At 60.1% G+C, this 24,668-nt stretch overlaps 3 protein-coding genes across 4 annotated transcripts in view; all 3 read left to right on the top strand.

Moving 5' to 3' along the window:
* Positions 1–12,796, top strand: part of COL7A1 (collagen type VII alpha 1 chain) — a 31,463-nt gene extending 18,667 nt beyond the window's left edge. The window contains exons 68-119 of the mRNA XM_059389655.1: positions 34–129; positions 250–285; positions 385–420; positions 528–575; positions 878–913; positions 1,051–1,173; positions 1,260–1,460; positions 1,549–1,584; positions 1,664–1,717; positions 1,901–1,969; positions 2,046–2,090; positions 2,219–2,281; positions 2,459–2,503; positions 2,840–2,875; positions 3,001–3,036; positions 3,176–3,220; positions 3,417–3,449; positions 3,528–3,590; positions 3,681–3,716; positions 3,796–3,876; positions 4,006–4,074; positions 4,204–4,239; positions 4,317–4,358; positions 4,517–4,561; positions 4,651–4,695; positions 5,378–5,413; positions 5,497–5,556; positions 5,694–5,801; positions 5,985–6,056; positions 6,224–6,259; positions 6,752–6,811; positions 6,909–6,953; positions 7,176–7,211; positions 7,323–7,358; positions 7,438–7,494; positions 7,642–7,713; positions 8,204–8,275; positions 8,485–8,520; positions 8,816–8,896; positions 9,129–9,182; positions 9,257–9,310; positions 9,384–9,446; positions 9,893–9,955; positions 10,060–10,176; positions 10,272–10,349; positions 10,447–10,500; positions 10,667–10,715; positions 11,232–11,264; positions 11,405–11,491; positions 11,742–11,831; positions 11,938–12,135; positions 12,467–12,796. Of these exons, the coding sequence (XP_059245638.1) occupies positions 34–129; positions 250–285; positions 385–420; positions 528–575; positions 878–913; positions 1,051–1,173; positions 1,260–1,460; positions 1,549–1,584; positions 1,664–1,717; positions 1,901–1,969; positions 2,046–2,090; positions 2,219–2,281; positions 2,459–2,503; positions 2,840–2,875; positions 3,001–3,036; positions 3,176–3,220; positions 3,417–3,449; positions 3,528–3,590; positions 3,681–3,716; positions 3,796–3,876; positions 4,006–4,074; positions 4,204–4,239; positions 4,317–4,358; positions 4,517–4,561; positions 4,651–4,695; positions 5,378–5,413; positions 5,497–5,556; positions 5,694–5,801; positions 5,985–6,056; positions 6,224–6,259; positions 6,752–6,811; positions 6,909–6,953; positions 7,176–7,211; positions 7,323–7,358; positions 7,438–7,494; positions 7,642–7,713; positions 8,204–8,275; positions 8,485–8,520; positions 8,816–8,896; positions 9,129–9,182; positions 9,257–9,310; positions 9,384–9,446; positions 9,893–9,955; positions 10,060–10,176; positions 10,272–10,349; positions 10,447–10,500; positions 10,667–10,715; positions 11,232–11,264; positions 11,405–11,491; positions 11,742–11,831; positions 11,938–12,135; positions 12,467–12,483 (3,219 nt within the window). The 3' untranslated portion in view covers positions 12,484–12,796. The remainder of the gene's footprint in view (positions 1–33; positions 130–249; positions 286–384; positions 421–527; positions 576–877; positions 914–1,050; positions 1,174–1,259; positions 1,461–1,548; positions 1,585–1,663; positions 1,718–1,900; positions 1,970–2,045; positions 2,091–2,218; positions 2,282–2,458; positions 2,504–2,839; positions 2,876–3,000; positions 3,037–3,175; positions 3,221–3,416; positions 3,450–3,527; positions 3,591–3,680; positions 3,717–3,795; positions 3,877–4,005; positions 4,075–4,203; positions 4,240–4,316; positions 4,359–4,516; positions 4,562–4,650; positions 4,696–5,377; positions 5,414–5,496; positions 5,557–5,693; positions 5,802–5,984; positions 6,057–6,223; positions 6,260–6,751; positions 6,812–6,908; positions 6,954–7,175; positions 7,212–7,322; positions 7,359–7,437; positions 7,495–7,641; positions 7,714–8,203; positions 8,276–8,484; positions 8,521–8,815; positions 8,897–9,128; positions 9,183–9,256; positions 9,311–9,383; positions 9,447–9,892; positions 9,956–10,059; positions 10,177–10,271; positions 10,350–10,446; positions 10,501–10,666; positions 10,716–11,231; positions 11,265–11,404; positions 11,492–11,741; positions 11,832–11,937; positions 12,136–12,466) is intronic.
* Positions 12,797–13,957: 1,161 nt separating this feature from the next.
* UCN2 (urocortin 2) lies at positions 13,958–14,284 on the top strand. Its single transcript, XM_059387821.1, has one exon. The coding sequence runs from the start codon at positions 13,958–13,960 to the stop codon at positions 14,282–14,284; it is 327 nt and encodes a 108-aa protein (XP_059243804.1).
* Positions 14,285–15,829: 1,545 nt separating this feature from the next.
* Positions 15,830–24,668, top strand: part of PFKFB4 (6-phosphofructo-2-kinase/fructose-2,6-biphosphatase 4) — a 36,045-nt gene continuing 27,206 nt past the window's right edge. Inside the window, exons 1-2 of one of the 2 annotated variants that reach the window (XM_059389654.1) lie at positions 15,830–15,910; positions 24,512–24,628. In XM_059389654.1, coding sequence (XP_059245637.1) covers positions 15,847–15,910; positions 24,512–24,628 — 181 coding nt within the window. In that variant the 5' untranslated portion in view covers positions 15,830–15,846. Of the gene's footprint in view, positions 15,911–19,444; positions 19,625–24,511; positions 24,629–24,668 lie in introns of those variants that run through there. The other variant, XM_059389652.1, reaches the window with a different exon arrangement.

Genomic DNA, 24,668 nt, shown 5'->3' with positions numbered 1-24,668 from the left:
TCGGGGTCCTGATGTTGGCTGTGTCCTCCACAGGGTCGCGATGGTCCCAAGGGTGAGCGTGGCGCTCCTGGTAGCCCGGGACTTCAGGGCTCCCCAGGCCTCCCAGGGCAGATGGGCCCCTCTGGGCAGGTGAGTACCAGGAGGGGAGTTCCAGGACTTGGGAGTGACAGGGGCCATTATGCTCCCGCCAGACACCCTCCTGGGATGCCATGATCCTGTGTGACCGCTTTGTGTTCTGTCCTATCTCAGGGTTTTCCTGGGGTCCCAGGAAACGCAGGCCCCAAGGTGAGTGTGGTGCATATGGTGCGTATGGTGGGTCAGGGGCATCGTGAAGGCTAAGCAAAGTTGGGGCATTTCTCCCACCTGATCATTCTTCCTTCTCAGGGTGAGCGTGGGGAGACTGGACCCAAAGGGGAACAGGTGAGGTCCTTACCTTTTTTACGTGACTAGGCAGCTGAAGCTCGCAGCTAGGCACACACACTTCCCCCCGAAACTGGGTCCAGCAGCTTGTCTCTTGGTGTCTCCAGGGCCTCCCTGGAGAGCGTGGCCTGAGAGGAGATCCCGGGAGCATAGGGGTGAGTGAAGCCTCAGGATCCGGTCCTTGACTCGAAGCTGCAGGCGTGAAGGAGCTGCCCCTCCCCGCTCCCTCTTGCCATGAGGCCCCACGGGTTCTGTGCCGTGCGCTCAGTCCCCTGCCCTCCTGGGGTTCCCACAGCCAACATTCGGGGTGCCGGGCAATGGGGACACACCAGGGAGGGGCATCTAGAGCCCCGTGTCACCTGCACCAGTGCTAAAGAGTCCTGTGGGCCAGAGGCCTGGGGAAGAAGGTATGGAAGTTTCTCTGCGGGCCGCCCCTCACCCCAGCTTCTGTCCCCAGAATGTGGAGCGGTTGCTGGAAACGATTGGCATCAAGGTAGGTTGTTTGGGGGCTGGGGAGTGGGGACGCATGGGGAGCCCCACGGAGCTAGTGGTGCCCACATGGCTGAGCGAGGGGAACCTGGGTGGCTGCAGGGTCAGGCCCTGTTTCCCCAAGCCCTTGCCATCACTCAGACATCTACCCTGCGGGAGATCACGGAGACTTGGAATGAGAGCTCCGGCAGCTTCCTGCCCATTTCGGAGCGGCGCCGTGGCCCTAAGGGGGAGCCAGGCGAGCGGGGGCCCCCCGGCAAGGAGGTGTGTGTGTCCACGGGTTGGCGGGGGCGCCCTGGGGACGGCATCATTGCGCAGCTGGCCACACATTCACTCTTCTGTTCACCCAGGGCCCCACCGGCTTCTCTGGAGAACGCGGCCTGAAGGGAGATCGCGGAGACCCTGGCCCTCAGGGGCCACCAGGCCTAGCCCTTGGAGAAAGGGGCCCCCCCGGACCTCCCGGCCTTGCTGGGGAGCCGGGGAAGCCTGGCATTCCTGGGCTCCCAGGCCGGGCTGGGGCCCCGGGGGAGGCAGGGAGGCCGGGAGAGAGGGTGAGTGAGGCTAGCCAAGGAGGGCTGGGGATGTGGGCCCAGGAGGAGCTGGGTGCCCCCTGACATGGCTCCGATGTTTGCATCTCAGGGAGAGCGGGGAGAGAAAGGAGAACGCGGAGAACAGGTGAGCTGAGGAGGCTTCCATGGCGGGACTGCCTGGGCGCTGTGCTGGGACAGCCCGGCCATTTCCTTCTTCTCCGCAGGGGAGAGACGGCCCTCCTGGCCTCCCTGGACCTCCTGGGCCCCCTGGCCCCAAGGTGATCAGCCCGGCCCTGCCCTAGGCCTGTGACTCTGGGTACCACGAGGCCACCATTAACTCGGGCCCCAGAAGCTCCATGTGGTGTCCCTGCCCCAAACCACTGTGGGATCCTGCGAGCAGGGATGACCCCTCCATGACTCTGGGACAGATGCCTCTCTCCCTTGTGACCTTGAATGTGTAGGTGGTTGGGGAGGAGCCAGGGCCAGGACTCTCTGGAATGCAAGGACCCCCTGGATTCAAGGGCGCCAAGGTCAGTGTGTGGGATCAGTTGGGGGCCCGCCCTCTGCCCTGGCACCAGGGCCTAGCTTGACGTGTCATCCTTACAGGGGGAGCCAGGCAGCGATGGCGACCGGGGCCCCAAGGGAGACCGGGTGAGGCCTGCCCCCCCCCCCGACCCCACACCATGTTTTCCATTCCTTTAAGGGAGCCCACGAGGGGTGGCCTGTGTGTGGGTGCACGATAGTGACTAGGGGCTCAGGACCTGCCTTTCTTCTTGCAGGGTGTGCCGGGCCTCAAAGGAGACCGGGGAGAGCCTGGACAGAGGGGTCTTGATGGCAACCCGGTGAGTCTGCACCATGGCCCAGCACCCCCCCCAACCCCTCCGCCAGCCTGGCCCGTGCCAGCCCCAGTCTCTTGCAGTGCAGTCTGGCCTGGAGTCTGCACTGCCTGGGACTGTCTGGGGGAGTGCGGGATGGGGAAAGGAAGAGGGACCGTGGGGCCTTAAATCTGTTCTCTCCAGGGCCTACCGGGAGAGCGTGGGGTGGCTGGACCCGAAGGGAAGCCGGTAAGTGGTGGGGGGGGGGGTGCAGCCTGGCCTGGGCTCCCGGGGACAGCTGCTCTGTGCCATGTGCTGGCTGCTCTGGGCACATGTCACTAGTGACAGGGGCGTCGTGCCCACGAGCCTCAGCGTGAGTGCAGACGTGTGACGTGTGTGTGTGTGTGTGTGTGTGTAGGTCAGTGTGTGTGTGTGTGTGTAGGCCAGTATGTATTACCCCTGAGGAGCAGTCCTTGGGTGCGAGGTGTGGGGTGATCTACACCTTGGGGGGAAGGTGGCAGCCTACAGGTGGGCTCCAGAAGGTGGGACCCAGAGTGAGGCTCAGCAGCCCCCTTCTCTATCCAGGGTTTGCAAGGTCCGAGGGGGACCCCTGGCCCAGCGGTAAGTACCCTTGCATCCTGCCCTGCTCCTGCCCCCATCCTACCCCATCCCACAAGGGATGTACTCCCACAAGGGGGTGGGCTGGCACTGGCTCCTCCCCATCGGACTCCTTCTCTCTCCGACAGGGTGGCCATGGAGACCCTGGGCCGCCCGGTGCCCCGGTGAGTCACAGGAGAGCACGGCCTGGTGGGGTGGGCTGGGCGTTGGTCCCCACTGATGCGCCTGGCCTCGTCTGTGTGACTCCCCAAGCCTGGACGGATAACTCTGACCCTGTCCCCTGGTCTTATTACTTTTTTCTAGGGCCTTGCTGGTCCCGCAGGACCCCAGGGTCCTTCTGGCCTGAAGGTGAGTACGGGTGTGTGCGAGTGTGTGGCTGACAGGAAGAGGCGGGTCATAGGAGCCGGCTCCACACCAGGGATGTTGTCGCCCTGCAGTGGGGCTGAGCACCACGGTGTCCTCTCCCTGGGGCCTTTGCTCATGGACAGGGACTGAGGAGCCTCTTATCCTTCTGTGGGTGATGTGTTCTCTGGGTTTTTGGCAGGGGGAGCCCGGAGAGACGGGACCACCAGGACGGGTGAGTGGCCCAGGTCATGGGTGAGAGCCACGGGAAGCTGGGTGCATAGGCCTCGCTCTGAACTCCTTCTTCGCCCAGGGTCTGCCTGGACCCACTGGAGCCGTGGGACTTCCCGGCCCTCCTGGACCTTCAGGCTTGGTGGTGAGTGAGGTCCCTGCAAGGACACCGTGTCCTGCCCTCTGAGTCCCACGTTCTCCCCTGTCCCCCTCACATCTGACTTGTCTCCCTCAGGGTCCTCAGGGGGCGCCAGGTTTGCCCGGACAAGTGGTGAGTCCTGGGGGTCGAGGCCGGGCTCCAGGGGTCACGAGTTGGCAGGCAGGCCCCTGACAGAGCTCCTCCTTCGCAGGGGGAGACAGGAAAGCCGGGAGCCCCAGGTCGTGATGGTGCCGGCGGAAAAGATGGGGACAGAGGAGCGCCTGGCGTGCCGGTGTGTGTTCCAGGGGGAGGTTCGCTTCAGGCTTGTGACGGGTGCCTATGCGGGGAGGGTGAGAAGAGCAGGGCCCCAGGACCAGGGTTGCGGGGGAGGCCCTGAGTCCTTCTCTCTGCTCTGTCACAGGGGTCACCAGGTCTGCCCGGCCCTGTTGGACCTAAAGGAGAGCCTGGACCCATGGGGGCTCCTGGACAGGTGATCCTGACCCTGATTGACCCTGATCTCTGTGCCTCACCATGTCTAGTGCCGGCCTCCCATCCGGGATGGCATATGGGGCCGGGGAGAAGGCAGGGGAGGAGGTAACTCACTGGGCATTCTCTGCAGGCTGTGGTCGGGCTCCCTGGAGCAAAGGGAGAGAAGGTGAGTGTGGGGGAGGCCTGGGGGAGGGGCCAAGTGCTGGAGGCCGAGGCATCTGCCTGACCCATGTCCCTTATCAGGGAGCGCCTGGAGGCTTCGCGGGAGACCTGGTAGGAGAACCGGTGAGTGTCGAGCCTCCAACAGCATTGTTCACCCATCCACGTGATCCTCGGCTTCCGTAATAAGGGTTGCATTTGACCCTGGGCTTCATGCCTCCTTCCTTGAGTATCCTCTATCAGTGACCCCAGTGCCCATGTTGTTTCCTGTCCCTTCTCTACAGGGGGCCAAAGGTGACCGAGGACTGCCAGGGCCTCGGGGTGAGAAGGTGAGCTGGGCCCAGCCCAAGGGCCAGAGCACTGGGTTGAGGGGGGCCAGGTCAGGTGGCTAGACCCGCTTACCACCCTTTCTATGCAGGGTGAAGCTGGCCGTGCAGGGGAGCCTGGAGACCCTGGGGAAGATGTGAGTCTGGTGTCTGGGCATGTCGGAGCTTGGGAGGAGGAGTGCAGTTGTGGACTTGAGGCTGCATTCCCAGGCCTGTGCACCTTCCAGCATTCAGGATCCTGCTCCTGGGGGCACACAGGGATTAATTCTCTTGGGTTCCATGCTCCCGGGGTAGGGGGGTGGGGGCGCCATCTTTGCTTCCTGGTGCCTGTTTCTGGTCTCCTGCTCCTTGGTGTGTCTGAGCGCACATGTGTGGTTCCTATCCGCTGCCCCCAGGCTCAGTGCTGTGTCCTGAGGGGGCTTCTCCTTGGCCACCTGCTTATGCTTCCCGGGTCCCCCAGCCCTGGAGTTCTGGCTCTCAGCTCCCTGCCCTGGGGTGGCTCTGAGTTCCTGCGCTGGCGTGTTCCTCGGATGTCCCATCTGTGCTCACATCTGAGGTCCCCAAGCCCCTGGTCCTGTGTGAGCACTACATGTCTGTAGTCATGCCCAAACTCCCCTGTATCTGTGCTCACAGCTGAGCTGCCCTCTGTGCCCTCACTATGGTCACCTCTGAGCTCCTGTGAGTCAGTCCTTGTGTACATGTCTGAGTCCTGTGTCTCCAGGAGCACATCTAAGCGGCCCTGGGAATATTCTTGGGCCACGTCTCAGCTCTGGGTTCATGTTGCTCCTCTTAAGTGCTATTTCAATTTCACTATTTTAGGGTCAAAAAGGGGCTCCTGGACTCAAGGGTAATAAGGTACGTGTACCCTGTAGTGTTCCTGGTGGAGGTCATGTTCCTGAGACTCTCTGGGCCTGACCTGACCCTTCTCTCCCTTGAAGGGTGACCCAGGAGTGGGGGTCCAGGGCCCCCCTGGGCCAGCTGGTCCTCTAGGTCTGAAGGTAAGTTGATGCCCCATCTCCAGTGGTGGGCAGTGGGCAGGGAACGCGCTGGAAGGGTGAAGAAGACTGCGTTCGGGGGCTAGTTCTGGAAAGGAGCCCTGTGGGGACCACGCTTCCCTCTGCTGTCTCTGTTCCAGGGAGATGTGGGCCCTCCCGGCCCCCCCGGTGCTCCTGGTGTTGTCGGATTCCCCGGTCAGACAGGCCCTCGAGGAGAGATGGGTCAGCCAGGCCCCAGTGGAGAGCGGGTAAGCATGCTGGGAGCAGCTTGTGGGGACTTGGTGAGTTCAGGACCTCTGCCTCTGGTAGTGGGTGAGCAGGTGAGGAGAAGGGGGCCCAGGCCCTGCTCGGGGGCTCCCAGTCTTGGAGGGGCCAAGGGGGAGGAAGGTCCCCAAGTCACCCTCTGCTGCTTTCCTTCATTGTTCCGGTAGGGTCTGGCAGGTCTCCCTGGGCGAGAGGGAGCCCCAGGTCCCTTAGGGCCACCTGGACCACCAGGGTCAACGGTGAGTAGAAGAGCCCCAACGTCCTATGTGTCTGATTCCTGTGGGTTGGGATCTGTGCACATGGGGACCGGGACACACTGCATGGCTGGGTGTGTGTGTGTGTGTGTGTGTGTGTGTGTGTGTGTGCCTTTGAGGGGCACAGAACCCTCACCTTATTCTGCCCGCAGGGAGTGCCCGGGGCCTCTGGACTCAAAGGAGACAAGGTAGATGGGCAAGGCTGCTGGCTCCCCTGTATCCATCAACCCCTGTACCTCTGCTGACCCCCATCACCCCTGCAACCTCCACTGACCCACGTCACCCCTCCTGCCTCCACTGGACCCCATCCTCCTCTCCTGCCTCCACTAACCCCCGTCACCCCCAACCTCACTGACCTGTCACCCCTACAACCTCCACTGATCCCTGTTATCCCTTCTGCCTCCACTGACCCCCTCACCCCTACAATCTCCACTGACCCCATCATCCCTACAAACTACACTGACCCCCATCACCCCCTCCCGCCTTCACTGACCCCCATCACCTCCTGCAACTTCCACTGGCCCCCGCCACCCCTCCTGCCTCCACTGACCTCTGTCACCCCTACAACCTCCACTCCCTGTCACCCCCTCCCACCTCTACTGACCCCCATCACCCTATCTGTCCCCCTCTGTCCCCCACTGATTCCCTTTGGATATCCCCGGTACCCTCTTGTTCTCCAGGGAGACCCTGGAGCAGGTCTGCCCGGGGCCCGCGGCGAGCGTGGGGAACCAGGTGTCCGGGTATGTATGTCCCACTCTGCAGCCACGGCTCCCTTTAGCACAGCTCTCACTTCTGATTTCCAACTTCTGAGTCAATGAACTTAATGTCATCTTCCAGGGTGAAGATGGCCGGCCCGGCCTGGAGGGACCCCGAGGACTCATGGTGGGTCCCCTTAGGAAAAGCGCCAGCGGTGTGCCTTCTGTCCCCTGCCTGTACCCTCTGTGCCCTTGGAACACATTCTATAGACTTCTGACACTTTTATGTACTCTCTGGGCCTTTATCTCTCCTATCCCCTGGGTCCCCTGGGCCTTACCCCTGCCCCCTTAGCTGCCTCTCCTCTAATGTCCCTGAATTCTCTTAGCTCACTGTTGTCTTCTCATACAGGGGCCCCCAGGCAGCCGGGGCGAGCGTGGGGAGAAGGTAAGGACAGGGGGGAAGAGCCCCTGGGGTGAGCGGGGGTGGGGCTAGATCTTATAATTCAGGACTTGGAACCCCTCTGCTTTGGAGAGATTCACACTTTTCACCCAACAGGGTGACGCCGGAGCCTCAGGGCTAAAGGGTGACAAGGTGAGTGTGGGCACAAGGGAGGGCAGAGGCAACGACTCAGGGTGCTCTGGACCCCTCTGACAGCCCCCTGTCCACTCAGGGTGACGCAGCCATGGCTGTGGGGCCCCCAGGGCCACGGGGTGCCAAGGGGGACATGGTGAGTAGATCTGGCCCATGTCCAAACTGGGTCTCCCTTTGGTGTGGGAGGGGCTTCTCGGGGGGCTGGGCCAGGGGATCCGAGAACCGAAGCTCAGATAGTGAAGACCCTCCAGCCCCTGACCCTGACTTCTGACCCCCGACGCAGGGTGACCGAGGGCTTCCAGGCATAGATGGTGACAAAGGACCTCGTGGAGACAGTGGGAACCCTGGAGAGAAGGTACAGGGAAGAGGGTGGGGTACTCTGTGTGGGGTCAGGAGAGGGTTTCTATGGGCTGTGGGGGCTCTGTTGAGGGTCTGTGAGGATAAGAGGGGAGGATAGGGGGCTTTGGGGGAAGGGTTAGAGGAAAGGGGGTTCAGGAGGCTGTAGCAATGCTGTGGGGTGGCTGAGAGGATGGGGGCTCTCTGGAGGGGTTGAGGGCCTCCATGTGAGTTCACCAGGGAGCTCTGTGGAACAGACAGGAGAGGCCCTCTGGGAACAGACAAGGAGCTTCTCAGGGGTCAGGGATACTCCAGGTGGGTTTGGGGCCCCCGTGGTAGGAGGGAGGGACCCAGATCTGAGAGTCTGGGCTGAGAACTGAGCCCCGCTGGGGGCAGTGGGTGGGAGCAGCTCTGGCTATAGCTCCTCTCACCTGGCAGGTTCCTGTCATACTCCAAACCCCCAGCCTGGTCTGGTCCTGATTGTGCCCTTCTCCCCTTCACACCCACAGGGCACCAAAGGAGAGCCTGGTGACAAGGGTTCAGCCGGGTTGCTGGGAGCTCGTGGACTTACGGGACCCAAGGTCAGCCCTACCCCAGGCATAGACCCAGAACCACCCATCACACACATCTGTCTTGTGGGTGTCCTCTGATCGTTGGAGGGTTTCCAGTCTCCTTTGCTGTTGGCCGCATGTGTGTTCACATAGGATGTGTGTGCAGCCTGGGAGTCCCCGTGAGTCATGGGGGACAGTCACACTGAAGGACTGCCCTCCCCCATCTGTGCTTCCCACAGGGTGAGCCTGGCATTGCAGGGAGCCCGGGTGACCCGGTAAGTCGCCCACGCTCCCACAGAGATGCTCTACCCCACAGGGTCCCTGTCCTCATGTGCTGGCCTTTGACCTTACAGTGGTGTCCTCATGCTGCCTGGGGGCCCCTACCTTCACAGTAACTGCTGTGATGATCCCACATGGTGACCCCTGCCCTCGGGAAGCCCTGCCCGTGCAGCAGCTCTGGCCTCCGGCAGTAACTCTCACCCCATGACGTTCTCTGTTCCTCTCATCCAGAATGATTCCTCTGGATCCCCCCTAGTTCTTTGACTTCATATTGACCCCTCTCCTCACCAGGGATCCCCAGGAAAGGATGGAGCTCCTGGTGTCCGGGGAGACAAAGGAGATATTGGCTTCATGGGTCCCCGGGGTCTCAAGGTGGGAAGGGGGGCCGAGGTGTTTTCCTGGCCGGGGCGGGGGGGTTGATGTTGGAGGGCAAGGTATCTGGGGTCAGAGGTCAGATATCTGGGATCAGATGTGGGGTATCATGTTAGGGGTTGGAAGGTCAGAGGTTAGAGTGTCTGAGGCCAATTTGAAAAGTGGTTATGTGATCAGGGGTGACCAGGTGATCTATCTGGAAGTGACTTTTCCAACTGCTTCTTCCCCACAGGGTGAACGAGGGGTAAAGGGAGCCTGTGGCCTTGATGGAGAAAAGGGAGATAAGGTATAGAGGTGATGGGGATGTGGGTGGCTGCGGGGCCTGGGCTTACGTCTGACCCCTCCACCTGATGCCTACAGGGAGAACCAGGTATCCCAGGCCGCCCTGGGCTGGCAGGACGCAAGGGAGATATGGTGAGTGTGGGGGCACCCGGGATGGGAAGAGGATGGGTGGGCCAGGGCCCAGCTCATGTTTTCTCTTTTCTAGGGGGAGCCAGGGGTGCCGGGCCAGGCGGGGGCCCCTGGGAAGGAGGGCCTGATCGGTCCCAAGGTATGGGGTCTCTCAACAGTGGTTGTAAGGGGGTCAGAATGGGGCAGGGAAGATCATAGTAGGGTGATGGGGGTTTCATGTCAAAAGGGTTGTAGAGAGTTGGGACATTGGGGGGCGTAGAGTGAGGTTGGTCTTGAGGTTTAGGTCGGGGTCACAGTGGGGATTTAGGATGAAGGGACAAGAGGTGACGGTGAGGAGATGTGTATCAGGGCTAGGGGGCAGTAGGGGAGGCTGGAGCGTCCATATAAAGAAAATAGGTGAAATTAGGACAAGGGGTATGATAGTAAAGTTGGGGTCATGGGGAGCGTGGCAGACTGAGGGTCCTGGGAGGGTAGGGTCACGGGTGCTTGGGGCATGGAAGATTGTGGCCATTGGGTCAAGGGGCTTGCGGCTGTTGAGCTGAGGAGTCAAGGCAGATGGTCTCTCATGCTTCTTTCCATCCCCAGGGTGATCGAGGCTTTGATGGGCAGCTGGGACCCAAGGGTGACCAGGGCGAGAAAGGGGAGCGGGTAAGTTAAGACCAAGGTTATGGTAAGCTAAGGACACTGTACTTTCTGGAAGTGCTTCCATCTTTGGGGGCTTTGATCCCTGACTCTGACCTGTCTCTCCACAGGGGCCCCCAGGAACTGGGGGCTTCCCAGGTCCTCGGGGCAGTGATGGCTCTAGTGGTCCTCCTGGGCCACCGGGCAGTGTTGGTCCCAAAGGCCCTGAAGGACTTCAGGGCCAGAAGGTAAAGAGCTCCTAGTCTGACTCCTGACCCCTGAACCTCCCCGACTTCTGACTTCTGCTGTCTCTGACTGGTCTCTTGATCCTTGCGTCTGATAGGGTGAGCGAGGTCCCCCTGGAGAGAGAGTGGTGGGTGCCCCTGGAGCCCCTGGGATCCCTGGAGAGAGAGGAGAGCAGGTGAGTGGGGATTCCTGGGCATAGGGCCGGAGACCAGGGTGACCTCTGGCGTCCTTAAGATCAGAGGTCACAGCCAGGTCCCATCCATTGTGCATAGGGGCGGCCAGGGCCCCCCGGCCCCCGCGGGGAGAAGGGAGAAGCCGCGTTGACGGTAAGTGTAGGCCTGGGTGGCCTGGGCCCCACCTCCTGCACCCAGGACCCCCTGGGCCTGGGCCTGTGACTCAGGGCTGCCTCTCCATGCTCCCTGGATCATGGGCCTCCTGTCTCTCCCGTGATCCATGGGTGCCTCATAATCCCCTGTGGTCTTGTGCTCCTAGGAGGGTGACATCCGAGGCTTGGTGCGTCAGGAGATGAGTCAGCATTGCGGTGAGTGCGGCCCAGCCCAGAGCCTCCTGGGTCCCGTTCCTACTCCATCCATGGACAGGCAGGGTCCCCAGAACTTAGGGGGCTGGAGCAGTCAAGGAGATGGACAGAAATGGATAGAAAGGCAGAAGGACGCCTGTGCTTCCAGACAGGACTTTCCCATAGGGTCCCTAGCAGCCTGGTGTGGCGGTGCGTAGAGGGTGGAGGTGGGAGCAGCCCGCTGGGCGTCAGAGAGTGAAGCTCTGTCTGCTCCCGTCCGTCTGTCTGACTGCTCCTGTACCTTCTCCATGCCCCGCGGTTTCTGACTCTCTCTCTCTCTGTCCCCCTCCCTCTCTCTGTGTTTCCCACCCGTTCTTTCTCTCCCTCCATCGGTCTCTCTGTCCCTCTCTCCTGCGGTCCTTCTCTGTCCATCTCTGCCTCCCTGGCTGTGTCCCTCTGTCTCTCTCCCTGTCTCTGTTCCATCTTTGTCTCCTGCTGTCTGTTCCTATCTCTGTCCCTGCCCTCCTCTGCCCTCTCCAGCCTGCCAGGGCCAGTTCATCGCATCTGGATCACGTGAGTCATTTTCTGGGATCTTCTGCTCCCGCAACTTTGCTCATCCCAGACCCTCCTGTGCCCATCACCTGGGTCCACTCAGCAGGGGCTTGGCTGGGTGGCCACCATGATGACCCCAAGGCCCTTGCCCCTTGCTCCAGGACCCCTCCCTAGCTATGCTGCCGACACTGCAGGCCCCCAGCTCCACGCCGTGCCCGTGCTCCGGGTTTCTCATGCGGAGGAGGAAGGTGAGGACAGCTGGATGGGGGGTGGAGGGCCCGGTGCACGGTGCACGGTGGTGGGGGCGCAGACCCATGCAGCATTGCTCCTGCATGCAGGGCAATGCCGCGTGCATGGGGCAGCACGGAGGGCAGAGCGCAGACTCGGCACATGTGTGGGAGACCCGGGCTGCCCGTCCTGCCCCCAGGGCTAGGGTTGGGCAGCATGAATGTGGCCCTGCGGCGGCCTCGCTCCCAGGACCCCTCACCCTCTGTGCAGGTCAGGTGCCCCCTGAGGACGACGAGTACGAATACTCTGAGTACTCCGTGGAGGAGTACCAGGACCCGGAAGCTGCTCCGGCCGGCGCCGGTGAGAGTGGGGGCCGGCCCGGAAGGGTTTGGGGACAGGCGACAGACCCCAGTCCCTCTCTGACGGCCTCCGGCTCTGCTGACCCCCTGACCCCCACTGGCGCTAGACCCCTGCTTGCTTCCGCTGGACGAGGGCTCCTGTACGGCCTACACCCTGCGCTGGTACCATCGGGTGGCAGCAGGTGGCACAGAGGCTTGTCACCCCTTTGTCTATGGCGGCTGTGGAGGGAATGCCAACCGTTTCGGGACCCGTGAGGCCTGTGAGCGCCGCTGCCCGCCCCGCATGGTCCAGAACCAGGGAACAGGTATGGGCTTACCCCTCCACCTGGGACACTGAGCCCACCCAGATCAGGTCCTGGTCAGGGTCTCAGGTCAGGAGCCCCCTCCGATGGGGGGCCTGGGACAGATCCCCAGACCAAGGAGCTGAACTGAGAACCCTCGCTGTGGGGCCCCCTCCATGCTCCCTCCTCCAGGGACCTGAGTGAGGATCCCCTCTGTGAGGCCAGACCCCACCCCTGTCGTGCCCCTAGCTGCCCCATCAATCCTTTGCCCGGTGGCTCTCTGGGGCCTACGTGCTGGGTGAGGCCAGATGGCTGAAGGCAGCTCCCCACTTGCCACATCACACCACCCCCCCAGGTGCTGCCCGGAGCTGAGGCCTAGATGACCAGCTGAGACTCAGCGTCCCCTGGAGGAGTCCTGCTGTCCCTCCCCTTGGTGCTAGAGGCCTGTGTGCACGTGAGCGTGCATGAGCGTGTCCGTTATTTCAGTGACTTGGTCCGTGGGTCTAGCCTTCCCCCCTGTGGACAAACCCCCATTGTGGCTCCTGCCTCCCCAGCAGATGACTCAGTGTGGGGGTGGCTGTGGGCAGGGAGCTGATGTGACTGCATCTGACCCGCCCCTTGACCCAGGCCTATGATGACATGGTGCTGATTTGGGGGGGGCATTAAAGCTGCTGTTTTAAAAGGCTCCTGTTGTGACTCTTTGGGGAGATGGGGGTGGCAGGGGTCAGGTTTGCCCTGGAAGGGCAGTACTATCCTGCATGGGTGCACAGTCACTCTGTCTGGCCCTGGCCTCTGTCCTGTGACCCTCAGTCCCCAACTTGTCCCCAGAAAGGCGTAAACCAAGTGGGGATTGAGGACATGGCCCCCCAGGAAGGGATGAGTCAGAGGTGGGGGGCTGCTTCTTGCCAGGGGCCATGCCCCAGCTCCTACCTCAGGGGGCTGAGAGAGATAAATGGGCTGTGATGGGGGCAGAGGGCCGGACCACAGCACCGCACGGCCTGGCCCCAGCCACGGGCAGCCCCGTTGGCCCCACCTTGTCCTGGAGGAGGCTGCTGCTGGTAGGACTGGGGTGGCTCTGGGTGGGATGGGCAGGGCCTTGGGGGCTGAGTGGATCTGGGATTTGGGCTGGTGGAGGTCTCTGGACCTGAGGGGGCCTTGGAGTCTCAGGCGTGAAGACCCCCTTCCTGCTCTTCCCTGTCCTGGATCTGTGGCTCCCTCAGAACTCAGGCTCCCCTTTTGCCCTTCTGTGTTCTCTCTGTGTCTCTGCATCCCTATTTTTTTTTTTCTTTAAGATTTTATTTATTTGTTTGAGAGAGAATATGTGTGCACGAGCAGGGGGAGGGGCGAAGGGGGAGGGAGAAGCAGACTCCCTGCTGAGCAAGGAGCTCAACGTGGGACTCGATCCCAGGACTCCTGGATCATGACGTGAGCCGAAGGTCGAACTGACTGAGCCACCCAGGTGCCCCCGCATCCCTATTTGTATCATGTTTTTCTTCCAGTCTCCCTCTATTCTGGTTTGTCTCCTCCCTCTCCTCTCTCCCTTTTCCCGTTCCCCTCCCCAAGAGTATCTCTATCTCTACATCTAGACCTAGCTGTGCTCTCTTTATCTCCTTGGCCCCTGCTCTGCCTAGCTCTGTCTTGATTTCCTCAGTCTCACTCTGGCTGTGTAGTCCTTTCATCTCTGTCTCTTCTATCTCTCTCCCTTCCTTGCCGGGCCTCTCTAATCTCTGTCTCTTTCCCTGGGTCTTCCTGTCTGTCTGCTTTCCCCATCTGTCTTCATCCATGTGCCATGGCTGCCCAGAGCCCCTGCCCTGAGCCTCTTTTTTCCTCGCAGCCTGACCACATGATGACCAGGTGGGCTCTGCTGGTGCTGATGGTCCTGACGTGGGGCAGGGCCCTGCTTGTCCCTGCGACCCCTCTCCCAGCCTTCCAGAACACTTCCCAGGCCACTCCCCACCTCGTGACCTCGGAGAGCACCTCAGCCAGCACCGCAGGCCCCTCCAGTGCTTGGGGCTACCCCAGCCCCGGCCCCCGCCCGGGTCCCCGCATCACCCTCTCACTGGATGTCCCCATTGGCCTCCTGCAGATCTTACTGGAGCAGGCTCGGGCCAGAGCTTTGAGGGAGCGGGCTGCCACCAATGCTCGCATCCTGGCCCAGGTTGGCCGCCGCTGAGCTGGAGAGTGGGGGTCGCAATGATGGGGCCACCCTGGATCAGGAGACCTGGAAGGTGGCGGCAGAGCAGGACGGCACTACATTGGGGCATGGGGCACCCGGCCACCGCCCTGTGGGGTCACTGCCAGGAGGTGTCATATCACAGCTGAGTGCCTCTCAGAGCCACGGTGTATCTGGACAGCCCCGAAGGTTGCCAGATTAGGGGGCGGCCAAATGGAGTCTTGCCACACCTGGAGCCCCGCAGACTTCCAATATGTCTGGACAGCTTGGACACTACAGCGGAATGTCAGTGCTGGGAGGAGTCTCGCCACGTCTGGGTGCCCCACGGTCAAAAAGCATCCGGACACTCAGTGTGCTTACTCTTGTGCCACTTTTAGGAACCTCAACACAGCGGCCCGATGTGTTATCTGAGACCTATCTCAGTCTGCCTGAGACCAGATCTACAGGTCTGCCCCGCCCCCCCAGAGGTCACCACACAGGGAAGTGCCCGTGGAGGGTCACACACATGTCTTGTGCTCCCGGAGGCAGCACCCATCTCAGATGAAGGGGCCGCCAGGGGCATCTCCAGGCACAGGTGGCAGAACTCAGGAAGTCTGTGGCGGGGGCAGCCTTGCCCTGTGGCAGGCGTGTGCGTGCATGGATGACCGCTTCTCTGTGGCTCTGACAACTGTGACTGTGTGTGGGCAAGGTGAAGGCATGGTAGGGGGCGGTGAGGAACAGGGGCTTGTCCCCCAAACCAGCATGAAGTGCACTCAACGCACAGCCAGGCACTGTCCCACCCACACGCCTGCACACCCAGCCGTGGCCCTTGGACACACGTGGCTTAGGCTGCTGGGACTCCAGCCTGCATTGGGACAGCCAGCTCTGCACCTCCCTCATCCAACTGTCCGGAGCAAAGGTGCTTGTCTTTCCAAGCCTCAGCTTCCTCCTCTGGAGAGCACAGTGATGCCAGCGGGCTTCTCGTGAGCACGTGGTGATGGTATACGTGAAGGTTCTGGCATGCAGGAAAGAGCTCAATAAACGTCATGCCTGGAGAATGGGATGAACGAGGATCACAGTCGTGTGCACCCAGGCAGGGACAGTCAAGGGCTGAGTCACCGCTGGCTACCCTGCTGCTCTGCCCGCTCTCCCCACCCCCGCCCCACTTCACCAACCTGGTCCCCTAGGTGTGGAAGGACTAGGTTTTCTCTAATCTCACACCACCAGCTCCATTGTGGGGCTGGAGATGGGACAAACCTTCTGAACGGTGTGAACAGGCTTGCCTGCAGATGGGGCAGAAACTGTAGGTAGTGTGGACAGCTCTGGCTGGAGACAAGGGCAGACCCTGGGCAGTAAGGACTGCTCCGGCTGTAGAGGGAGGCCACACAGGGCGGGAGCACTGCTGCCTGGGCTGGGGGCACTGTTGATCTCTCAAGTTGTGAGGCCCTGGGGGGCGGGCCGGGGGCGGGGCTGGGAAGGCGGGGCCACACGGGGCACACCGCAGCTCCCTCCGCTCCCGGAGGGCGGGGCTGCCCGGCTCCAGGCTGCGGGGGGCGGCGGCCCAGGGCCAGTTCGCTCGCAGGATGGACAGAGGCGAGGAGGGAGGCAGCGCCCTGACGGACCCCGGGTCAGGGAGCAGCAGGCGGGGTAGGCATGGGCGGCGGGGAGCGGGTGGAGGGGATTGGGGGAAAGACCAGGGCGCAGTGGAGGTGGTGCTGGAAGAGGTGCGAGGGTGTTGGGGGGGTCTCTCTAGGTGTAGGGGTGCTTTGAGGGGGCATCAGCCTGTCAGTGGCAAGGAGGAGGGGGGAACACCGTCGCCTTGCAGGGGAGTGGGGGGAGCTGGGTCAAGGGGGAACTATAAATATCTTCTCCCTCTAGCCCAGAGAGAGGGACAGCCAGCTGGAGCTGCCTGCGGCGCTCCTGCTCTGCCCTTTGCTGGCCTCCAAGGGGTCATGTTTGTCCAGGTCCCCCCTGAGGGGTCACACATCATCTTAGGGAGGCCCAGAGGCTCATTTGGGAAATTTTTCATATGAAGTGGCTTTAGCCCTTGAACCAGAATTTCTAGGGCACCTACTGTGTGCCTTGTGTGGATCCTGACTGCTCTAAGCACCCACTCTGTGCTCTGCCCTGGTCATGAACGTCTCTGAGCCCTTACTGTGTGCCTCGGCTGGCCCTGAGTCACTCTGAGCACCTACTGTGTGCTCTGTGCCAGCTGGAATCAGCAAGTCAGACCAAGCGGGCCACGGTTCACAGGCTGTTGGGTCGCATGGCTCCATACCGCCAAATTGGAACCTCATCCCCAACCCCCATGAGCTCTGGGCCCAGGGAGATACCAGGGATGATCCTTGGCTTGAAGTGGCCAGAGGAAGCTGGAGCTCCTGGGAATTCCCTGAACCTCCCAGTGGCAGCAGAGGGGAAAGGAGGAGGGAAATCAAAGGGAAGGGAGGCAGTAGAGAGCAGCCGGCCCCTGCAGCCTGCCTGTCTCTGTGCAGGCCTGGGTTGTCAGTGCACGGGTTGTTAGTGTGCATGCACGTTGGGCTCTGTGTGCATGCTTCCATGCATCGGCATGTGAGTCTGTGTGGCATTCACTGAGGTCCCTGGGCCTTTATGCTGCAAAGTCTGGCCAGGACTGACCAGCAGATACAGGGATGAGGAAGAGTTTGAGCAGTGAGAACTGAGGATCTAGGACTTCAGCCACCCTAGAGCTTGTAGCCAGGGACACTGGAGAGAGGTCTAGAGGTCACTGCAGAGGGCACCACTGGAGCTAACAACGGGCAGGCCAGACAGCTTCATGGAGGAACAGGGAGGCTGAGCCCATAGTCACACACCAGTGCCTGCTGACGCCCCAGTACACTTTCCACCACATCACTTTGGGATGCCCCAAGGTGGGAAAAGCCATAAAGGTTGGCTGTTCTATTGGGCATCTACTGATGCTGGGGAAGCAGAAAGCCAAGAGAGCCCTGGAGGGAATAAACCAGAGCCCAGGTGTAGGGGTGGGAAATGTGGTGACATGGAAGATATGAGGTTTTGAAGGGCTAGGAGTTCATCTGAGTCCATCCTGCATTGTGGGCTGGCTCTGTGACCCTGGGTCCTTCTCCCCTCCCTCAGTTTCCTACTTGAGAAATGGGCAGGGAGATGAAGAATATTCTTAGAGCAGAGGTAGACTCTGGCCTTGGGGAGGAGCCCCATGCTTCTCTTGCTGGTAACCTGTGGCCTTCCACTGGATATGGGGACTTGGGAAGGTGTGTTTGGGTCAGCCCAGGGTCAGACTGTTTGGGGAAGAGTGGGAGGTACAGAGCTGCCCTCTTCCTGGGAGGCTCAGGTCAGACTGGGTGTGGGTGTGGGGACAGTTTCCTTGAAATGACCCTGGCATCCTGCCCTGCTCTGGCTACCCCCTATCCCCAGCCTTTGACTAACATCCCAGGAGGGCTGAGGAGGAGAATGGGCAGGCCAGAGGAAGTGCTGGGTGTCTGTGGATGGTAGAGCGCGTAGCTTTTGCAATAAGTTCCCGTGGTTGGTCAGGGCGTGGGTGGGTGGCGACAAGGTCTCTGAGGTCAAGGTGGCCCCAAGATGGCCTTGGCAATGGCTAGGAGACAGACAGCAAGACTGCCTGTGTCAGGGACAGAATGAGTGGCTTTGGAGAAGTAGGAAAGTGGGCGGGTTGTCTCAAGTCCTGCTCATCAGGACCTGCCCACGGGTGTGCTGGGAGCTGTCTTTTTCGTGGGTGGTGGGGGTGGCGGCGTTGAACACGGCAGAGAAGGATGAAGGAGGAAGAGCTCAGCTCTGGCTGGAGCAGGGCATTCCTCCCCGGGGTAGGGGGCTAGAGCTGGTTTCAGGGTGGGTCTAGGTGGGCTTCTGCCTCCCGAAACTTCATCTCCTGTGAAGGGGGCAAGACATCTGTATCAGAATTATCTGAAGGGTCCTTGCCAGGCTCTGAAGTGCAGAGTAGAGACAAGTGTGTGGCAGGGAGGTCAGAAGGAGGGGGTGCCACACCTGGGGTGCGCTGGGTGGAGACTTCTTCTCCGTGCCCCTAGCCCTGGCTCCTGGCTGGCCCACTTTGGACAGAGGGAACCTGAGGGTGCCATGATCCTGTCTGGGGCTTTTGTGGAGGACATCGCTAGAGGGCAGGTTTGAGCAGGGTCAGTGGGGCCCCAGGACAGAAAGTGTACAGAACTTGGGAGAAGCTGGGCTGAGGAGACAAAGAAGACCCAGGGTTCCTGAACTTCTGGATTTCTCCCCTACCCTTTGCTTCCACTGCATTCTTAGAGACAGGAGAGAGATAAGTAATACAAATGGTATTGCTTATGTGCTTCAGAATGGATTTCTCAGACACTGACACATTTTAATCTATACCAGAATCCTGTCAGGTCAATGATGTCCACATTCTATTTTCCTAATTTTAAAATATGCAAATTTACAATTTACAATTTAATTGGTAAAAATGAAATCCTGTAAGAAGTAAGATAGTGCCAGAGTTCAGGGAGTCCCCAAGAAGCTTGGTTAAAAGGTCCTGCTCATGTGCTCCGGGTGGGCTGGAGTTTAGCCTGAGTTCCCCAGCGGCCAAGGTAAAGAGAGGAAACAATTTTGAGATGTCCCTGTCCATGAGGTAAAAGATTTTCTGGCGTGGTTGGGCCGGTCACTCCAGTGAGCGAGGAAGAGTCCTGGGTCGGGACGCCCGGCTCAGGGGCGGCTCAGTGGCGCGTCGGTTGAAACTGACATAACGCAGGGGCCACCAGACTGGTCCTGACCAACTGAGACCTGCGGGTCAAGCAGGCGCAGCTCCTTGGCATGCATATCCCTCCCTCCTGGCCGCCCCCGCCCACGCCCGCCCAGATCAGTGGTAGCAGTGAGCGGAACCAGGGTGCCTGGGGGCAAGGCTGCGCAAGGCAAGGCGGTGGATGAGGCCCATGCAAGTCTGCGCGGTCCGGGCTGGCGTGCTGGGCTCCTGCATCCCGGGCAGGTTCGGTACCATCCCGGCCTTGAACCTGTGGGGAGCTGGGCATGCGCGTCCTCGATCCCCGCGTGAAGGGCGGGCCTGCGGGGTACAAAACCGGCTGGTAGGCGACTGGGCATGCGTGGTCGGAGGCCGGGCCCTCTTCTGTTGGGGTAGGGCCTACTCGTTCTGGGGCGGGGCCTGCCGGGAGTTGGAGCGGCGTCTCCGCGGCTCGAGGAGGGGCGGGGCCGAGGGGCGGGGCCTCGAGTGGCCCGAGGTGGCCCGGCTGCTGGGTCGGAAACCGCACAGTCCGACTCATCAAGTCCAGGTTATGGCGTCCCCACGGGAATTGACCCAGAACCCCTTGAAGAAGATCTGGATGCCGTACAGCAATGGGCGGCCCGCTCTGCACGCCTGCCAGCGCCGTGGTGAGGCGGGCTCCGTGGAGAAGGGCAGGGTGGTGCCCGGGGATGGGTGGATCAGGCGGCCTGGGCCAGGAACAGGTGGAGAACCGAGAACAGGTGAAGCTGCCGTGGCTGATGGTAGGGGAGCAGGAACCGGTCGAGAGCCGGGCACAGGTGTGGCAGAGCAGGGGGCGGAGGCAGATATGTGGCCATGTCTCCCCTCGCTAAGGACTAGGTCTGGCTACCATCACCTCCAGGAGGCGCCGGCCGCTCTCACCCGAGAGTCTCTAACCACCAAGTCAGGCCTGGGGAGGATTCGGAACCTCCCCCTACCATTCACTTCAGGCCAGAGAGCGTGAACCGTGTCTGAGCTATGTTGGCCTTATGGAAATCGCTTGACCTCTCTGAGCCCAGAACTTTCAGAGGCCCAAAGGTGCGCCAGTCCTCCAGTGAGAGGAAGGTGGCCCCTTGGCCTTAACTACGCACCTCTGGGGCTGAAACCAAGCTTTGGGAAGAAGTTCAGGGAAGTGCAGTTGTGTTGAGGATGAAGAAGGTGGGAACACTGTCTCATATAAACCTGTCTTTGTGTCCATGGGGTACGTGCACCCCGCAGGGTTGTGGGGGAATGGTAACGTTAGAGGGGGAAACGCCCAGGAGACATGCTGACATTCGTGGGTTTGTTAAGGGGCTCGCCTTTCCTGGGATCCCAATGTTTAATCCACTTTACTTGACTTGCTGCTTGTCCTTAAAGAGAGTCTGCAACCTCCTATTGCCAAGAAAAACAAAGGGGTTTTTTGTTTGTTTTTTTAGGAGTAGCAAACATTATTATGAATTTACAAGTTGTCAAGGACCTCAGAGAACATCTCGTCCAACTTGGGTAACAGATACAGAAATGGAGATCAGGAGATTGTGCGATGTGCTAAGGTCTCTCTGTACTCCTTGACCTCTGCTTGGGCATGATAAGGGAGGAGAGAGTGTTCTGTTCTTGTTTGGCTTTGAGGCCAGCCTGGAGGCCTTGGCTTTGACCAAGATGTAAGTCCTATGGGTGGGCTGTGTGTGTCTCTTACTACACTAGGTCCTGTTAGGGGGTGGCCATGGTTTTGACCAGGCATTCTGGTGGGTCATGGCTCTGACCATGATCTAGGTCTTGGAAGGATTCTTAGGTGATGATCAGGCTCTTTGGCCTGGGGCCATGGCTTTCCAGTCAATACTTGGTCCTGAGAGGCAATGGTGACTGCCTAGCCAGCCCTCCTTCCAGGCTTTTCTATGGAGGGGCCAAGGCCAAGGCCCCTTGCCCTTGTGCTTCTAGCCAGTCTGTGTTGTCCTAATGAGGGGGTGGCCACTGTTATTACATAAAGGGCAAGAAGTCAGAACCTGGGCTTTGAAGAGCCACATTGTTGCTCAGCTGTGTGACCTTGGGCAAGGAGCTGACACTCCTTGCTAGGCCACGGGTTCCTCATCTGTGGGATGGAGACAGTCATTGTCCCTGATCCCAGGAGCTGCTGTGAGCCTCTTCAAGGGGAGATGCTTGGTAAGTGGTGGCAGGTGGTGCTGTCATTTCGTCACCATCCTTCTTTGCTTCTCAGTACCTCAGAGTCAGGAACTGAAGCATCAGCTGTGAGCCAACCCCCATTCCAGATGGCAAAGATGCTGAGGCTCAGTGGGGAGGGGCCTGTGTTTCTCCAAGCTCCAAGGATGCGGTGAAAATATGGCTCTGGCCTGAGCACAGGGGCTTGTGTGTGGCCCTGTCTCAGGCTGTTACAGTAGGTGAGATTCTGGACTGGCCCAGCACAGGAGGGCTTCCTGGAGGAGGAGGCACCTAAGAAACCAAAGATGAGACCTGCAGATTGTATGGGGATTTGGGCCCCGGGTGAAGGTCCCTGAGTTCACAGCGGAGAGTAAGCCATGAGTGAACATGGAACCTGTCTGGGCAGCACCCACAGTCCCCAGAGCCTGTGCATGTAGCCATGTAGCATTTTACCTCCTGCGTAGTAATTTATAACTTGGTGGAAGACCCCAAGGACGGGTGGGGGATGGGTGGAAGTTGACCTGATCAGAGGCTGTACAGAGAAGAGGCTGTAGAGGCCCATGGCTGGTCTGTGCTGTACAGTCAGTTATCTTTGGGTGCCTAGTCCCTGGCCTCTGAGGGCACCAGAGGCTGCTTGACTGTGCCTCTTCTACCCCTACTCTCCGTTAGCAATTCTTTTTCCTTTGGGGGAAATTCAGGCTACACATGAGGGCGTGGAACCTGTTACCTTTCTTCATCACTGACCCCTCACCTCAGCCCTGGAGGAGCACTGGGGACAGGTGGGGCAGGGGCTGAAGAAAGGACTCAGAACATGGCAGAAAGAATGGCACTTGAGATAGCTTTTTTGGCAATAAGGTAGCAAGAACTTCTTGGCTAAGGACATGACTGGAATCGGCATAGGACAATAGGGGAGATGACTTTCTATCCCCTCTGAACAAGACAGTTGTGCCAGATTGCTTTCTTTTAAAGAGTTCTTCCTTCCCCAGCTTGGCCCAAGGAGACATGCTCAGGAGCAGGTACAGTTTTGGAACCTTCTTTAGGGCTTGCAGCGGCCCCTGAGGTGGTCTATCAGAAAGTCATCACAGGATAGTACCAGCCTTGTCTCGGGCCCCTTGATTCCTAGGGCTCTTGCGGCCCTAAGCAAATTTATAGGAAAAGGAACCAGTGAAGTACATTGATTGGACATGTCTGCAAATCTCCTTGGGCACATAAGCCTCATGTTCTGCTGTCTAATTGCCCAGTGCTGAGGCTCTCGAGGGGCCCAGAACCCCAGCTTCCCTGGTGCTTATGCTCTCTGTTCAGGCCTGGTAGTGTGTTCCCTCTTGTGGGCCTCAGTTAGTAATTCCTCTTCTGCTAGCTTGCTTATGTTTTGCTGTTGTAAGCAGAGCTATTGCAAATACACGTGTACTTTGAGCTTTCTTTGGGTCATTTCCTTGGGAGCTTATCTTGAGGAACGGTGTTGTTAGGTGATTTATTGCTTTTGCTCCCAGCCCTGGTGGACCGCCCTACCCGCCTTCTGCAGTTGGCCGTGCAGGGGGCCGGGGAGGGGATCCTGTCACCACACACTGGGGGAGGAGGCCAGGGCTGTCTCTGAGAAGATAGGAGATGTGAAGAGGGGGTGTAGAACCCCACTCCTGAAGGCCTGGGAGAGTCCTTCAGGGAACAGTGGGAAGGAGGGAAGCTGTCTGGGTGTGCAGTCTCCCCTACCACCCTGTGCTTAGCGGCCGACTCACTGCACTTTGCTTGCTTGCGAGCCCTGGCCAGCTGTTGTGCAAACAGCACAGGCCCCAGTGTCACTGGCCCTCAGGACACAGGGCCTTGCTTAACTTGCTTTTCTCTCACCTTAGCCAATGCTGAGGTTTTTCTGCAAGTTCCTGCTTGCTCACTGTCAGCCTGTGTTCTGTGGGATCCTGTCCTTCCCTTGCCTGAGGCTTAAGGTTTAGGTCACATCTGTCCAAAGGTCATGTCCAGTCCAGGAGCGCTGCAGCCCCCACTGGCAAGCAGGGCCTTTTGGTTCTCTGTGGGACCTGCCTGGAGACGGACAGATGCCTCTGCGCCCTAGGTCCCAAGGGCAGTGGATGCTGAGGTGCCCCTGCATCTCAGGGTGGGGCAGGTGGCTCTGGCTTCCCAGATACACTCTGGCTTTTACCTGGAGATAGAGCGGGGCCTCACTGAGCGATTCTCATCCCATTTGACAGGTGAGGACACCAAAGCTCAGAATTGCCAGTCATTGTCAGAGTCCAGATGGGAACCCAGACCTGACTCCTGAGCCCCAAACGGGGCTGCCCCTGGGGCCTCTGTGCTCCAACTCCAGTGAGGGGTAGGGCCAGCAAGCTGTCCAAGAAGGGCTGCCAGGAGACGGCATTTGCAGAGCCCCGGGGGCAAAAGAGGGACAGTGACAGGTCCCCACATGGGCCACCTGTCTGTCTGCTGTGGTTTCACATGGCCTATGTGCTGGGGACGGTGAAAGGGAAGCTTTCTAAGGTTTCTGTGGTGAGGCCACACTGAAAGCTGAGCTGGATCACGTGAGGCTGGTAGTTCTGCTGTCCTGGTGTCTGTCCCAGTGGGCCAGGGTTTGGGGATGCTGTGTCCAGACCCGTCCCCACCTCTGGCCTCGGCAACTTCTTGGGGTGGGGGGCGCTGACCAGCCGGCATGTGGGATGGTGGCAGGCGAGCTGTGTGAGGGACAGTCCTCGTGGACATTGGTCTGGGTCTCTGGTCTCAGCCCCGTGGCACTCACCCTGGGGAATTTCAAGATGCTGCTCCCCCTCTTCACCCCACAGTTTTTGAGCAGCAACTCTGTGCCAGATTGCATGATCCTGAACGGCTCCGGCGCTGCAGGGCTGCTCTCTCTCCAAGTGGTCAGGTGCAGGGGGCAGACCCATGGGTGGGGTGACCAGGATTGAGGGAGTGTGCCAGGGTACCATGGAGGTGGCTAGGAGGCAGGGCTCCCTGAAGAAGCAGCTTTTGAGCCGGGCTTTGTATCAGATGAGGCAAAATTCCCAGCGGGGAGGATAAGCAGTGGAACTGTGCTGGCAGGAATGCTGAAAAGGTTAAGTGCAGCCGGGTGCGGATTCCGGGATGACAGGTGGGCGTTGACTGTCTCCCAGCCTTTGTCTTTGTCTGCCTGTTCATTCAGGGGCGGGGCAGGTCCAGTTTTATATCTGCAGTACCCATCAGGATAAGGGGCTGAGGAGATTCTGCTGCAACTGCTGGAGCCCAGACAGGCCTGGGCAGCAGGGTTATGCCAGTGGTGGCTGACACCAGGGTCTTAAGGCCAGGAGGCCTGGCGGGCCCATCTGATGTCCTGTGGCAGGAGCAGAGGGAGGGGCCCACTGGGAGGTGTCCCAGCCCTTATCTGACGCTGCCTCCTTGCCTTTCAGTTTGCATGACCAACTGCCCAACGCTCATTGTCATGGTCGGCCTGCCCGCCCGGGGCAAGACCTACATCTCTAAGAAGCTGACTCGCTACCTGAACTGGATTGGTGTGCCCACCCGAGGTGAGACTTGGCCTGGGATTCCAAGGGGGCCTGGGGGCTT

Source organism: Mustela nigripes, chromosome 2 (genome assembly GCF_022355385.1).
Source record: "Mustela nigripes isolate SB6536 chromosome 2, MUSNIG.SB6536, whole genome shotgun sequence".
Classification (NCBI taxonomy): domain Eukaryota; kingdom Metazoa; phylum Chordata; class Mammalia; order Carnivora; family Mustelidae; genus Mustela; species Mustela nigripes.
This window is presented reverse-complemented; position numbering and strand designations above follow the sequence as displayed.

Excerpts from the sequence above, each read along its gene's own strand:
- UCN2 (XM_059387821.1), top strand. The coding sequence starts at position 13,958 with ATGACCAGGTGGGCTCTGCTGGTGCTGATGGTCCTGACGTGGGGCAGG.